Genomic DNA, 13,480 nt, shown 5'->3' with positions numbered 1-13,480 from the left:
AATGCAAGAACAGCCTGGACTACACACATACCAAGTTTCAGGCTAGCCTGAGCTACATAGACAGGACCCCACCCCCACCCCATCTCAAAAATTAAAATAAAAGAAAGTTCTTTGAAGATTGATGCAGCTGTATAAGAACTTAGGGGTGTGTGTGTCTGTGTGTGTGTGTGTGTGTGTGTTTGCGCGCGTACCTACTGAACTTGTCTCTGACCAGGGAGCCTCCTTTTTGGTTTTTCGAGACAGGCTTTCTCTGTGCAGCTTTGGTGCCTTTCCTGGAACTCACTCTGTAGCCCAGGCTGGCCTCGAACTCACAGAGATTCGTCTGCCCCTGCCTCACAAGTGCTGGGATTAAAGGCTTGCGCCAGCACTGCCGCCCAGCTGGACTGACATTTTTTTTTCTTTTTCCTTTTTTTTTTTTTTTTAAGAAGAGAGAAAGAGGGGTCGGGGTCGAGGGGTGCACACATGGAGGGAGGGAGAGAGGCGGGGGGGGGGGGAGAGAGCCTGGCAAGGGGCAGGATCAGAATATTAACAATGTATGGTTGCAGGCCAGAAGAAGGCACCAGATCTCATTGTAGATGGTTGTGAGCCACCATGTGGGTGCTGGGAATTGAACTCAGGACCTCTGGAAGAACAGCCAGTGCTCTTGACCTCTGAGCCGTCTCTCCAGCCCTGGGACTGGCATTTTTAAAGCCTTCTCACTAAGGATTGCCACTTTTTTGCTTCTAGAGGCTGGATGTTGGTATATTTCCTGAGCTGTCCAGATGCTGCAACCCTCGGAAATAGTGCCAGACAACGGACCGTAGCGTTCCTGAGTTAGGACTCATTGTCATTCTGGTACCTGGCTTGTGCCCAAGCCTTGGCCTCTGTCGCCATGATCCCGAACTCTCCTATGCAGTCTTTGACTCCTTGCCTTCGGTCCCCTTGAGAGTCAAGGGGTCTGAGTGGTGGAGGCCCAGCTCAGGTGGTCCCTGGCGGGTGAGGGTTTGTTTGTCTCGGCCGCTCGTCTCGCTCCTGCCCCACAGTGCCTAACTGACCCTAGACACTGGCCAATTTCTGAGCAGCGAAGGCCTCCAGCCCCTCCTGCCTTCTCCCATCACCCCGCTCCTCCTCTTGGCTAAAACCTCAAGTCCTGCAGCAGCCTCCTTCTCTGTTGGCGAGCAGAGGCTGTGACATTGAGCAAAATCAATTTGGCCAGCTCTGGACGTTTCTGTTCAGGGGCTGTAGGGGAGCTTGACCCGACGGGAGGAAGGACAAGAACTCTCTGGGCCTGGGTTTTCCTTTTCTTTTTTTCTGACCAGGAAACTGGGAGAAGAAAAGACTGGCTTGAGAAAGGGACTGGGTTGTTGGGAGTCTACCCAAAGGGAAGTAGGACAGTAAATACACACAGATACCTAAGCCCGTCTGAGACCCAAATGTAGCTGCTTGCCCTGGAAGATCCTCGCACAGTACCTCTGACCTTTTGTTCTCCTCATCACCCTTCCCTCAGGCTTTTAGACTCCCTATCTCTTGCAAAAGCTACTCCTGCCAGTTTGTATCCCAGCCCCAACCTCAAAGGCATCATTGAGGACTCCATCTGCCTGTGAATGCTGATGACCCAGAAGATAGTTTGGCTTCACTCTATTTGGGGACCTGATTGTCACCAGACGGTGGCACTTTCTGTGAAGAAAAGGAGGGGAGTAATCTAGACCTTCCAGCCATCTCTCCAAGGCATGGGACCTGGACACCACTTCCATAGACGCACACCCACGAAGCCTGAGAAGCCTGACTGGCTCCTGTGTACATCTGGGCAGCGGGAAAGAGGCTGGGGGTGGGGATGATGACGAGTGTGATTTAAATACGGAAAGAGGATTGTAATGGGTCTGGGGGGGATGTTCTGGAATAAAGGGCGTGGAAGGCCTGTTGGTGCTCTTCCCCAGGCAGACCACAGGCCCACCTTAGTCTCCTTATCCGTTCCTGTAGGTGGAGTCTGAGAAGGAACAACCCGGTCCCCTGCAGCGGGGTGAGTTGTGCAGGGAAGGGGTGAGGACACGGTTGTCCTCGAGCCTTAAGGACCGAGGAACCAGGTGAGGCAAACTCCACCTTTTGGGTGGTCGCTGTCCAGCGTGGATCACCCCCTGCGAAGGAAACCCCGCCCCCGCTGCTCCTGCGCGCCCCGCCCAGGCCCGCAGCGCGGCTGCAGCGCGAGGGGCGGAGAGGCACAGCGCGGCGAGAGGACCAGACGCCCAGGTCGCCCGCATCCAGTGCCGCAGGAGACCCAGAGCGCGCCTTCGCCCGGGCGTCCCGGCTGCTTCCTTGGCCCCCGCGACAGATCGCCTGCCCTCCGCCTCGACCCCGGCTCAGCGCTCCCTCCCTCCGGAGCACACGCTACACCCCGTGCAGCCCAAGACTTGCCCCAGCCCCTCGTCGGCGACCACCATGGCGGAGACCAACAACGAATGCAGCATCAAGGTGCTTTGCCGATTTCGGCCCCTGAACCAGGCGGAGATTCTGCGGGGGGACAAGTTCATCCCCATTTTCCAAGGGGACGACAGCGTCATTATTGGGGTGAGTGCTGCCTGCATCCGGAGGAAATTAGAGGAGGGGGCGGGATGCAAGCGTCTTTTCACCTTCAAGACTTAGCCTCTGTCATTCTGCAGCAGCGGATCCGGGCTGCTCACCCTCCATCCGCCGCAGCCCCTCCCCTCCCCTGCATCGGGATGGCTGGGTGTGGCCTGTCTAGGCCCGCAGCCAAGTCTCTGCAGAGTGGGAGGGGGCTCCTTCCCCGTCATCGGGAGCCCCAACTTGTCTTTGCCACTCTCTGGGAATGTTCCCACCCCTTAGAGCCAGTTCCCTGCTTTGGGGATGTTTTCCCTCCCAACCCCCTCTCCCCCCCCCACCCCCCGCGGGAGAAAGCGCGTTTTCCCTTTGTTATTGGCTGGCTTCTCTACCCTAACCTCCACGAAGGGAGGAGAAGATTAGTGGGTGGGCTAAGATCAGAAATGGGAAGTCTAGGGTCTCTATGGAGGAATGAATGGGAATGGATTCTAGGACCAGCCCTTCATCATCACCTGAAGTAGTTGCTGCCTGGACTTGGGGGGGAGCGGGGGAGGGTACAGGTCTGATGAACGGTTTTCTGGGAAAGAAACACATCGATGCCACACCCAGTTGAGGAGGTAGCCTCTAGAACCCTAAGGACGTGTCTGCCTTTCTATCCCAAGTATAGTGTCAAGAGAATTTCAGACTCCCCAAACCCTTAGTTCATTCATTCTTGCTTATTTGTCTCAGTCTTGAAGATCCAATAAAATGTAGTAGTTGACTGCTACCTCATCATGGCGGCCCTTCTCCACGGAAATCTTCAGGAGCATTAATAACTTACGGTGTACTTGGTAGTCTGCGTTTAGTACTGAATTCTCAAAACTGTAGTCTGAAGTAGTGTTCATATTTCCATTTTACAGATTAGGAGATTGAGGCCCAAGGAAGTTGAGTGACTTTCTCAAGGTCATGCTGAGAACCCATGGTTAAGTCTACAGAACTGGACTCAAGTCTGTGATTCCAAAACTCACATGATTTCCCTTTGTGCCTGTCACCTTGCCTCCCCAGATTTCTTTTCCAGATCATTGTCTGTGATGGCCTAAAGGGACTTCAGGCTGTGAGTGGGGTGAGAGGATCTGGGGCTGAGTTCTGCAGGGTTTTTCGGGGTCCTGAGCCAAGAAACCGTGGCTGGTTTTGGAAGGGAGGGGGATCCATGAGGGCACTCTTCAAGGTCAGGGTGGTTCTTCTGCATCTTAGTCCACGGTGCTGGGCATAAGGCAACCAGAAGGGCGACAGACACCTGGACCTTCTGAGTTCGGGAAAATAGGACTTTTGTAAACACGTTTCTGAGGAAGCCCCAAGCTCCTACGCTAGCCTGTCACACTCTCATCACATAGTGAACTCAGCTGGCCACTTTTGCTGCACGGAGGGCACTCTGTTTGTTTGGCCTTAGGGACCTAGGCTTTGTTTGGTCAGTGTGGCCAGGTTAAAAGAAAGCCCTGATCAACTCTGGGGATCTCTCTCTCTGGCCAGCAGGCTTTAGGGGGGGGGGGCTTTGCACTCTGAGGCCTCTTTAAATTGTAAAGACTGAACAACAGGAGGGGGTGGTCCTGGGAAACAAACGCACTAAGGGCATCTACTTTAAAGCTGACTTCATTGTTCTGGGTTTATCCATCTTGGTGTGCAGGATGGGTCCTGGCCTGTGCTGTCGGGAGGAAGGGTTGGGGGTCTCATCTGTCTCTTTAGTCCGGCTAAACTGGAAAGACACCCGGGATGGGGAGAGAGGTCCCCTGGTAATGCAGGTTCTAGCTCAGCCCTGTAGCTGGCCTCCTAGCTGGCCTGCTGCTGCTGGTAGGGCTGCACCGTTGTCTCATTCTGAACCTTCCCTTGCCCAAGCCCTCCTGCTTGTCTCTAACTCAAGATGTACGTTCTCACGGGGGGCCATTTTGTCTCAGGCAGCATCCTGAGAGGTGCTCGCCTTCTGGACTTTAGTTCTTCACTCTGCCGGAGGATGGTTTATCGGGGAGAGGATTCTGAGGAGGCCCTTGGAGGTTCCAGTCAGGCAATGGCAGCAACTCCCGCCCCTTATTTTCTCCTCTAGCTCTCTTGGGGGAGCCGGTGTGCGGGGGGGGGGGGGGGGGGGGGGGGGGGGACAGCCCGGTGATCAGTGGAAGAAGCCACTTCAGAGTGTCTGGGAAGGTGAGGGAAGACAAGCCGCCGGGGTTGATTGGGAGAGGATCACTGGCCAAGCCAGCGGCCTCTGCTCGCTCCTGTGCCGGCTCCCCCCCTTCTCTTCTCAGCACTGCAGCTTGCTCTGGGCTTCCGGGGCCCTTCTGTCCCTGGGCTGCACCGGCTCGCGGACGGACGGCAGAGCAGCAAGATGGAGACAGTCCCGTGGGCCTTGTCTCTTTGCCCCCACTCTCTGACTTCTCTCGGGGAACCTCGAGGGTGGGATCCGACAAAGTCAGCAGCCTGAGTCATAGTGGGAGGTTGCCTGGGGTGCGGCCTGGGGTGCTGTTCAGCCTTGCTTTGCTCTCTTCACACTTAGAATCCAGTCTGACTTTTTTTCACCTGAACTCATTTAGGTGTCTCTCTGGCTTTTTCTCATCTTTGTTCCTGCCAGATGCGGGGGAGGGGTGACGGCAAGGGATCCATCCGTTTCAATCAAAATCTCTCTCTCTCTCTCTCCTTTTCAACTGTCCAAAGCTTCTTTCCTCGGGCCTCCCAAAAGTTGGGTGAATTCTGTTTTCTGTTTGTTTGTTTGGTTGGTTTTTGGAGACAGGGTTTCTCTCTGTAGCCTTGACTCTCCTGGCGTTCACGCTGGAGCCCAGGCTGGCCTCAAACTCAGAGATCCTCCTGCCTCTGCCTCCCGAGTGCTGAGATTAAAGGCGTGCCCCACCACAGCCCGGCTTGTTTGTATTTATTTTTTATGACATTATTTATTTTGTGCCTATGATGTGGTGGCGGCTGTGCGTATGCCACAGCACACACCGGAGGGGCAGAGGACAGCTTTCGGGAGTCGGTTCTCTCCTCCCGCCGTGTAGGTCCTGGGGGTTGAACTAACACCAGACCTGGCAGTGCCCTCACCCACTGAATCATCCCCCTGACCCGGTTCTGTTTTGTTTTGGTTTTGCAGCAGGCCTTCCTGTGTGTCTTAGGATGGTCTGAGACTCTAGGTGTTCCAGGCTGGACTCAGACTCTCCATCCCGTCTCAGCCTCCTGAGTGCTCAGATTGCAGGCAGGTACCCCCATCATGACTTTGAGGGTCCTGTGGTCTCTGAAGGGAAAGCAAGGATCTCTTTAGCTTTGAGGGGAGGGGTCATGAAGGAAAACGGAGAGCTGAGGCAATGTTCACTGTGGCTAGTGTCTCTCAACCATTGCCATGGCAACAATACCCAGGGGTGTCACTACAGAATAGGGCTTCAAGTTTGGGTTCTACCCAGTGCTTTCTTGACGACTGAACAGGTCTCGGAACCCCTAATCATGTGCTCCCCATGAGCATCAAACAGCACATGTGATGGAAAACCGTAGCGAGGTGCTGGGACCTCTCCTGCGCCGGCTGATGAAGGCAGGCTCAGAGTGGGTTCCGGACAGCGTGGAGCCCTGGCTGTGGGACTTTGCAGGGAGAGCCCCTAGGGAAGGCTAGCAGGAGCCTGCAGGGCTGGGAGAGAGCAGCTCAGAGGTGGGGAGACTTCTGCAGGGGTATTTCTAACGGAGTGGGTATTTGGCTTCAGAGGCTCTGCTGTTACCCGAGTGTGCAGCTACCTGGAGGAGGAGAGGGGGAAAAAGGCCCTCCGAAAGGATTCGGGGGAGAAGCGCTTCTGAAGTGGAGTTGAGGCTGGACAAGGGGGTGATGAAAGGCTCCAGTTCTACTTGAAAACACTTCGAGAAATACAGACCGGGAGAGCATGAGGCAGTAAGGGCAGAGCCATGAGGAGGATCCGACGTGGGGATGACGTTTGCAGTTCCTTGGCCACTTTGGGTAGGGGTGTGCAGTCAGAGCGTGTGGGTTTGAAGCCGTGCTCACTGGTTCATAGCTGTGTGACTGTGGGCAAACTACTCTAACCCTCAGTTTCCTCATTTATAAAGTGAAGAGAATAAACACTTACCTGCAGCCTCCCCAGCCGGGCGGTGGTGGCGCACGCCTTTAATCCCAGCACTCGGGAGGCAGAGCCAGGCGGATCTCTGTGAGTTCGAGGCCAGCCTGGGCTACAGAGTGAGTTCCAGGACAGGCGCAAAGCTACACAGAGAAACACCATCTCGAAAAAACCAAAATAATAATAATAATAATACCTCCTAGGATTATCATATCCATTTTTTTTAAAATTTTTATTTGGGGAGTGGGAATATATGTAGTATATGTATGTGTATGTACAAATATGTGTGTGTGAGTGAGCTTGTACATATGTCCACACACAGAGGCCAAAGGAGGACATCTGTGTCTTCCTCTGTTGCTGGCCGCCTATTCCCTTGAGACAGACAGTCTCTTCCTGAACTTAAAGCCCACCATCAAGGCTAGACTGGTGGCCAGTGATGCTCTGGGATCCACCTGTTTCTGCCTCTCACTACTAAGGCCACAGACACACACACAGCCATGCCCAGGTTTTCTGTGGGTGCCAGAGCCATGAACTCAGGTCCTTGCACAGCAAGTGACCTTCCTGAGTCACTCCCCAGCCTCTGTTTCTATCTTATTTTAAAATTACGCTGATTTATTTGTGGGGTGGGGCACACATGCCAGAGCAGGTCAGAGGACATTTGCAGCTCTTTCCCTCCACCAAGTGAGTCCTGCAAATGGAACTCAGGCCTGGCAGCAGACGCCTTTATCCGATGAGCCGTCTCACCAGCCCCTGTTCGTTATTTTTTGAAACAGCTTTTTACTGTGTGTCCCTGGCCGGCCTTTTAACTCACTGTGTAGTCCAGGGTGGTTCAAGTCCAAACTTGAGGAAACCTTCAAGCTTTACCCTCTTGAGTAGTATTGCAGGTGTGTGCCCCTATGCCCCAAATAAACTCCTGATAACAGTTAAAAGTTAGCTGAACACACCCTGTGGTGCACACCCTGTGAGTCCTAGCACAGGCAGGAGGCAGGAGGATTGAAAGTTTGAGGCCAGCTTGGACTCCACAGAGAGACCGTGTCTAGAAAAACAAGCTGGGAAGGGGATTGCTGTGGAGATGGCTCAGAGGTGAAGAGCATTGGTTCCCGTTCCAGGGAACCAGCTGCCCTCTTCTGGTCTCTACACTCACTGGGTATGCATGAGGTACACATACATACATTCATGCATACATACATACATACATACATACACACACACACACGTAAACACACACTCATACACATAAAATAAAAAGAAATCAAAGATGTTATCTTTATGCATTTTTATCTCTGCACAGTGAAATTTGAAGCGCTAAGCGCTTTGCCCTCTTATGGGTGGATTCATCCAAACCACTGGTATCTATTCCTCACCAATATCTATCTGTTTATTCAACAAACATAAAAAGTAGCTTGCTGCGTTCCAGAGACTCTGTTTGGCGTCGGGGATTTGGAGGGGGGCATTGTTCTTGGGGGAAATCCTAGATCTGGGTGGTGATATGAACTTAAGGAGAGGCCGGCCGGCCGGGGCAGAGGCAGCAGTGGGCAGTCAGGAATGGTTTTCCAGCAGGAGCATGGTTGCCATGGTTCTCATTACAGCGCTTGGAAGACTGGAGGCCGGAAGGAGGACTAGCCTGGGCTACCTGGCAAGGCCCTGTCAGAAACAGTCAAGGGGCTTTTACCAGCTCTGGGCTTACTTCCTTACTTTCCGATAACGATCCTTTATTACACACTGCAGGGTAGGGGGTGGTGCACTCGGAGCAGAGACAGCCAGAGCTCAGTGAACTCCAGGACAGTCAGGGCTACGCGGTGGAACCCTGCCTCAAAACAAAACAAAAACCAAAAACAAAAGCCCCACAGCGTACAAACAAAAATGATACGTAGCTCAGATTGACTTCAAATTCTTGGTGATCCCCCTGCCTCAGCTGCGTAAACGATGAGATTCGGCACTTAGAAGATGCATTTAGGAAGATTGACAATTTGAGGCCAGGCGGGGCTTCTGGGCTACATACAAACCAAAACAAAACAAAAACCCAAAACAACAAAAAAGAGCTAGAAATTGGAGTTGATGTGGAGCTGAGGGCCCAGACAAGAATAAGGAAGCAGCTGGGCAGCAGTGGCGCATGCCTTTGAGCCCAGCGCTCGGGAGGCAGAGCCAGACAGATCTCTGTGAGTTCGAGGCCAGCCTGGTCTACAGAGTGAGTTCCAGGACAGGCTCCAAAACTACACAGAGAAACCCTGTCTCAAAAAATAAAACCAGGGGTTGGGGATTTAGCTCTCAGTGGTAGAGCGCTTGCCTAGCAAGCACAAGGCCCTGGGTTCTATTCTCAGCTCCAAAAAACAAAACAAAACAAAACAAAACAAAAGAATAAGGAAGTCATGAAACTATAACATACATCATGGCTCATCACAGGAATGGTCAATGCACCCATTTCTTAGCTCTTCTATCCTCACAGACCCAAGAGCCCCTCCCATCCTCCCTCTGCGCTCCATTCCCCGCTTCCAGCCTGGGCTCAGGAAAGAGGGATCCCAGGCACTCCTCGGCTTCAGCACTTGGAGAGCGCCCTCCATTTTATCCATCCAGCGCTTTCCCTAATCCTACCGCTGGGAATGTTTTGAATGGAGTGTGTGTAGATTTGAGTGTGTTGGTACCCGTGTTCCTCGGGGGTGGGGTGGGGGTGGGAGGGGCCAGGCTGGCTGGAGGGTTATATTTAACCCCCTTGGCTGGGTGCCTGGCTCTAGGCAGCATGGCCAGAGATCATTGGTGGAGAAGAGAGGAACGTCATTGGTCTGAGGTAGACATGCTCTGTTTCTGTTTCTGGCCACTGGGTGGGGGAGACATGGATGTGCGTTACAGTTAAAGAATTAAGGTAGATTTTTTTTTCTTTAATAACATTGGAAACTATATAATTATAAACCTAATACATTGTAACTGTTGGCAGAGTTACAAAGAAGAGCACGTAGAGGGTGCCCCCCCCCCAAAAATCTTATTAACATTCTAAAAAAAGAATAACTATTTGATGTTTGTTTCTACTTTTGCTATTGTTGTTCTTTGGTTCATTTTCTTTTTATTTTTGTTGGTTTTTTGCTTTTTTTTAGCTTTTTAAAAACTTTTAAATTACATTTTAATTTTATTCTGTGTGTAAGTACGTGTAGGCATGTGTCTGCATGTCACAGTAGCCAGGAGGTCAGAGGACCACTTGCAGGAGTCAATTCTCATCTCCTGTGTGTGTTCCAGGGATCAAACTCAGAAGTTCATGCTTAGCGGTGTGGTGCATGTCTTTTTACCCAGGGAGCCAGCCTGTTGCTTTCCCGCCCCACCTTTGAGACGGGGTCTCCCTCCGTAGCCTAGGCTGACTTCAGGCTCACAGAGATTATGCTGCTGCAGCCTCCTGAAGGGCTAGGATTAAAGGCATGGGCCACTATACCCAGGATTCCATTTATTCTTGGCATACGCATATATAAAGTTTAATAAAATTGTATCATAAACTACATGTATTTATATATTTTTGGAAGGTGCTAAAGATGGAGTCCAGGCCCTCGCACATTAAGCTTGCATTCTAACCCTGAGCCCCATTAAATATTTTACATAACTTTTTATCATTTTACAATTGCTTTCATTTTTATTTCTTATTTTTCAGACAACCTTAATATGTAGCTTAGGCTGGTCTTGAACTCATGGCAAGTCTCCTGCCTCAGCCTCCTGAGTACTAGGGTCACAGGCGTGTATCACCATGCCTTGCTCATCTTATAATTTTTTTCCCCCAAGGCAGGGTTTCTCTGTGTAACAGCCTTGGCTGTCCTGGAACTCGCTCTGTAGACCAGGCTGGCCTTGAACTCACAGAGATCCACCTTTTCTGCCTCCTGAGTGCTGGGATTAAAGACAGGTGCCACCACACACGACCCATCTTGTATTAATTTAAACTTTCAATAAGTCTTACAGGAACATGTAACAAACTTCAAATAATAGAAAATTTACAATGAGAAGTAATCTTCCTTTGTACTTCTCATCCGTAGACTTCTTCTTTCAGAAAAACACCACTGCCAGTTTCTGTGGACACTTCCAAAAACATTATATACGCTTAAAACCAAGTACATGCATACATGTATGCATTATATACACTTACAACCAAGTACATGCATACATGTATGCATTATATACACTTACAACCAAGTACATGCATACATCTATACATTATATTCACTTAGAATCAAGTACATATGTACAAGCATACATTATATACATTTACAATGAAGCACACATGTACATGCCTACTGTCTTAATTAGAGTTACTATTGCTGTGATGAAACACCATGACCAAAAAGCAAGTTGGGGAGGAAAGGGTTTATCTGGTTTATACGTCCACATTGCTGTTCATCATCGAAGGAAGTCAGGGCAGGAACCTGGAGGCAGGAGCTGATGCAGAAGCCATGGAGGAGTGCTGCTTACTGGCTTGTTCATCATGGCTTGCTCATCCTGTTTTCTTATAGAACCCAGGTCCACCAGCCCAGGGATGGCACCACCCACCATAGGCTAGACTGTTCCTTCCCCAAAAATCACTAATTAAGAAAATGCCCTACAGGCTTGCCTACAGTTGGATCTCCCCCCCCCCCCCCCACCAGCTGAGGACTGAACCCAGGGCCTTGTGCTTGCTAGGCAAGTGCTCTACCACTGAGCTAAATCCCCAATCCCTTACAGTTGGATCTTATGGAGGCATTTTCTCAATTGAGGCTCCCTCCTCTCAGATGACTGTAGCTTGTATCAAGTTGACATAAAACTAGTCAGCACACATACATTTTTCATACATATGCTAGCATACTATATACATACTATTTTGTGCTTTTTAAAAAATTACCTTTGAGCCTTGGAGATCTTTCCATATCAGCACATAAAATTCATTTCATTCAACATGTAAGCAACTGTGTATTTGTTGTCTGGGAACAGTCTGGGGGGGGGCCTCTCTCCTGGGCACTGAAACCTCCCCCATGTTGGAAAATAAGGATATTAATCTTTTTACTTAAAAACTTCATATTTTCTGGGCTGGATGCGGTATCTCACACCTTTAACCTCAGCACTATGGAGGCAGAGGCAGGAGAATCTCTGAGTTCAGGACCAGCCTTATCTGCATAGTGAATTCCAAGCCAGTCAGGACTACATAGTGACTGTCTCAAAAAATAAAAACAACAGAACCATTAGATTTTCTGGTTTTTTTTTTTAAACCCTGTCTCAGAAGAAAAAAAAAGAGGTCTTTTTATTTTGGAAGAAGTTTTTTGTTGTAGTTGTTGTTATTATTTAGACAGGGTCTCACTATGTAGCCCTGGCTGTCCTGGAACTCACTATGTAGACCAGGCTGGCCTCAACTCACAGAGATCCACCTGCCTCTGCCTCCCAAGTGCTGGGATTAAAGGCGTGCGCCGCCGCCGCCGCCGCCGCCGCCGCCGCCGCCGCCGCCGCCGCCACCACCACCACCTGGCTTCATCTATACTTCCATATATATTTTTTTAAAGATTTATTTATTTATTATGTATACAGTGTTCTGCCTGCAGGCCAGAAGAGGACACCAGATCTCATTACAGATGGTTGTGAGCCACTGTGTGGTTGCTGGGAATTGAACTCAGGACCTCTGGAAGAGCAGCCAGTGCTCTTAACCTCTGAGCCATCTCTCCAGCCCTACTTTCATATTTTTAATTTAACCCGTAGTTAATCAGTAATGGTTCCATTTCTGGCTCTTTTATTTCCTCCTCCTCCTCTAGAGACAGGGTCTCATATAGCCTAGGTTGACCTTGAACTTACTGTGTAGCTCATGTTAGCCTTGAATGGGCATCCTCCTGCCTCTTCCTCCCCAGCGCCGGGATTCATCAAGCTGGCATCCATGTCTGTTTTCTAAAGCTGTTCTATCCATATACTCCTGACCCCCATAAGACTTAGTTTTTGTTACTGCACAAAAGGCACACCCTCCCCACATTTTATCTTTCCTACCTTCTCTCTCCCCACCCCCAGAGAATTGTATGTGGTGTTCAGGGAATGACCAGGAGGCCTTTGTCCCACACCTTACCCACAAGCTGAGCCCCAGCTCACACACACTACTTGGTAGAATTCAGCTTGAGGTAGGGGCCGGGTGTATCGTGCACAGATTTGATTTCGTTGTCAGGAACGGAGCAAGAGAGCAGCTGCCTCCTAGGGACCACAGCAGATGCTGTCTGGCCAACAAAGATAGCAGACCAAACTCACACTCAGCAGTCATGGGGGTTGGGATTATAAAGGCCTGGCCTTTGACAGTCTGATGACCATCCAAGAGCATGCTGCCAAGGAGGTGGAGCCTGCTGTGATGAAAAGCACGCCTTTAGTCATGGCTTGATGGGTCTGCTTCGCTGTGTCTCCCACATATCACGTGCACACCATACTCACCGTGGCCGCAAGTATTGTCAGAAAGCCTGCCATCCTCAGGGCCCAAGTGGACTTCACGGCCATGGGCAGGAAGAGCACGGACTGTACATTTGCAGCTCAAGAAGCAGGTGCTTTGAGTGACACATTCCATCCACAGCCCCTGGCACACAGCTCACATATGAGCTCATCTGTCATAGACTTTAAAAATGTAATCTCAATCGACAGTGTGAGTGTGTATGTGTTGCTTGGGACTGAACTGTGTCCCCAGCCCCATGATAGACATTTTTATTTTTTCACTTAAGCAGTCTTAGACATGTCAATATATAGAAACTATATATTGTTTGTTTGTTTGTTTTTCTAGACAGGGTCTTACTATGTATCCCTGGCTATCGTGGATCTCACTCTGTAGACCAGGCCGACCTTGAACTCACAGAGATCCGCTTGTCTCTGCCTCTCAAGGGCTGGGATCAAAGTAGTGTGCTATACCTGGCCCA

The 13,480-nt window shown here is 50.5% G+C and overlaps 1 protein-coding gene across 1 annotated transcript in view; it reads left to right on the top strand.

Annotated features, from left to right (window-relative positions):
* The first annotated feature begins 2,134 nt into the window (after positions 1–2,134).
* The window catches only part of Kif5a (kinesin family member 5A), a 39,195-nt gene continuing 27,849 nt past the window's right edge, over positions 2,135–13,480 (top strand). Inside the window, exon 1 of the mRNA XM_052753567.1 lies at positions 2,135–2,544. Coding sequence (XP_052609527.1) covers positions 2,416–2,544 — 129 coding nt within the window. The 5' untranslated portion in view covers positions 2,135–2,415. The remainder of the gene's footprint in view (positions 2,545–13,480) is intronic.

Source organism: Peromyscus californicus, unplaced genomic scaffold (assembly GCF_007827085.1).
Source record: "Peromyscus californicus insignis strain IS unplaced genomic scaffold, ASM782708v3 Scaffold_24__1_contigs__length_46423439, whole genome shotgun sequence".
Taxonomy (NCBI): domain Eukaryota; kingdom Metazoa; phylum Chordata; class Mammalia; order Rodentia; family Cricetidae; genus Peromyscus; species Peromyscus californicus.
This window is presented reverse-complemented; position numbering and strand designations above follow the sequence as displayed.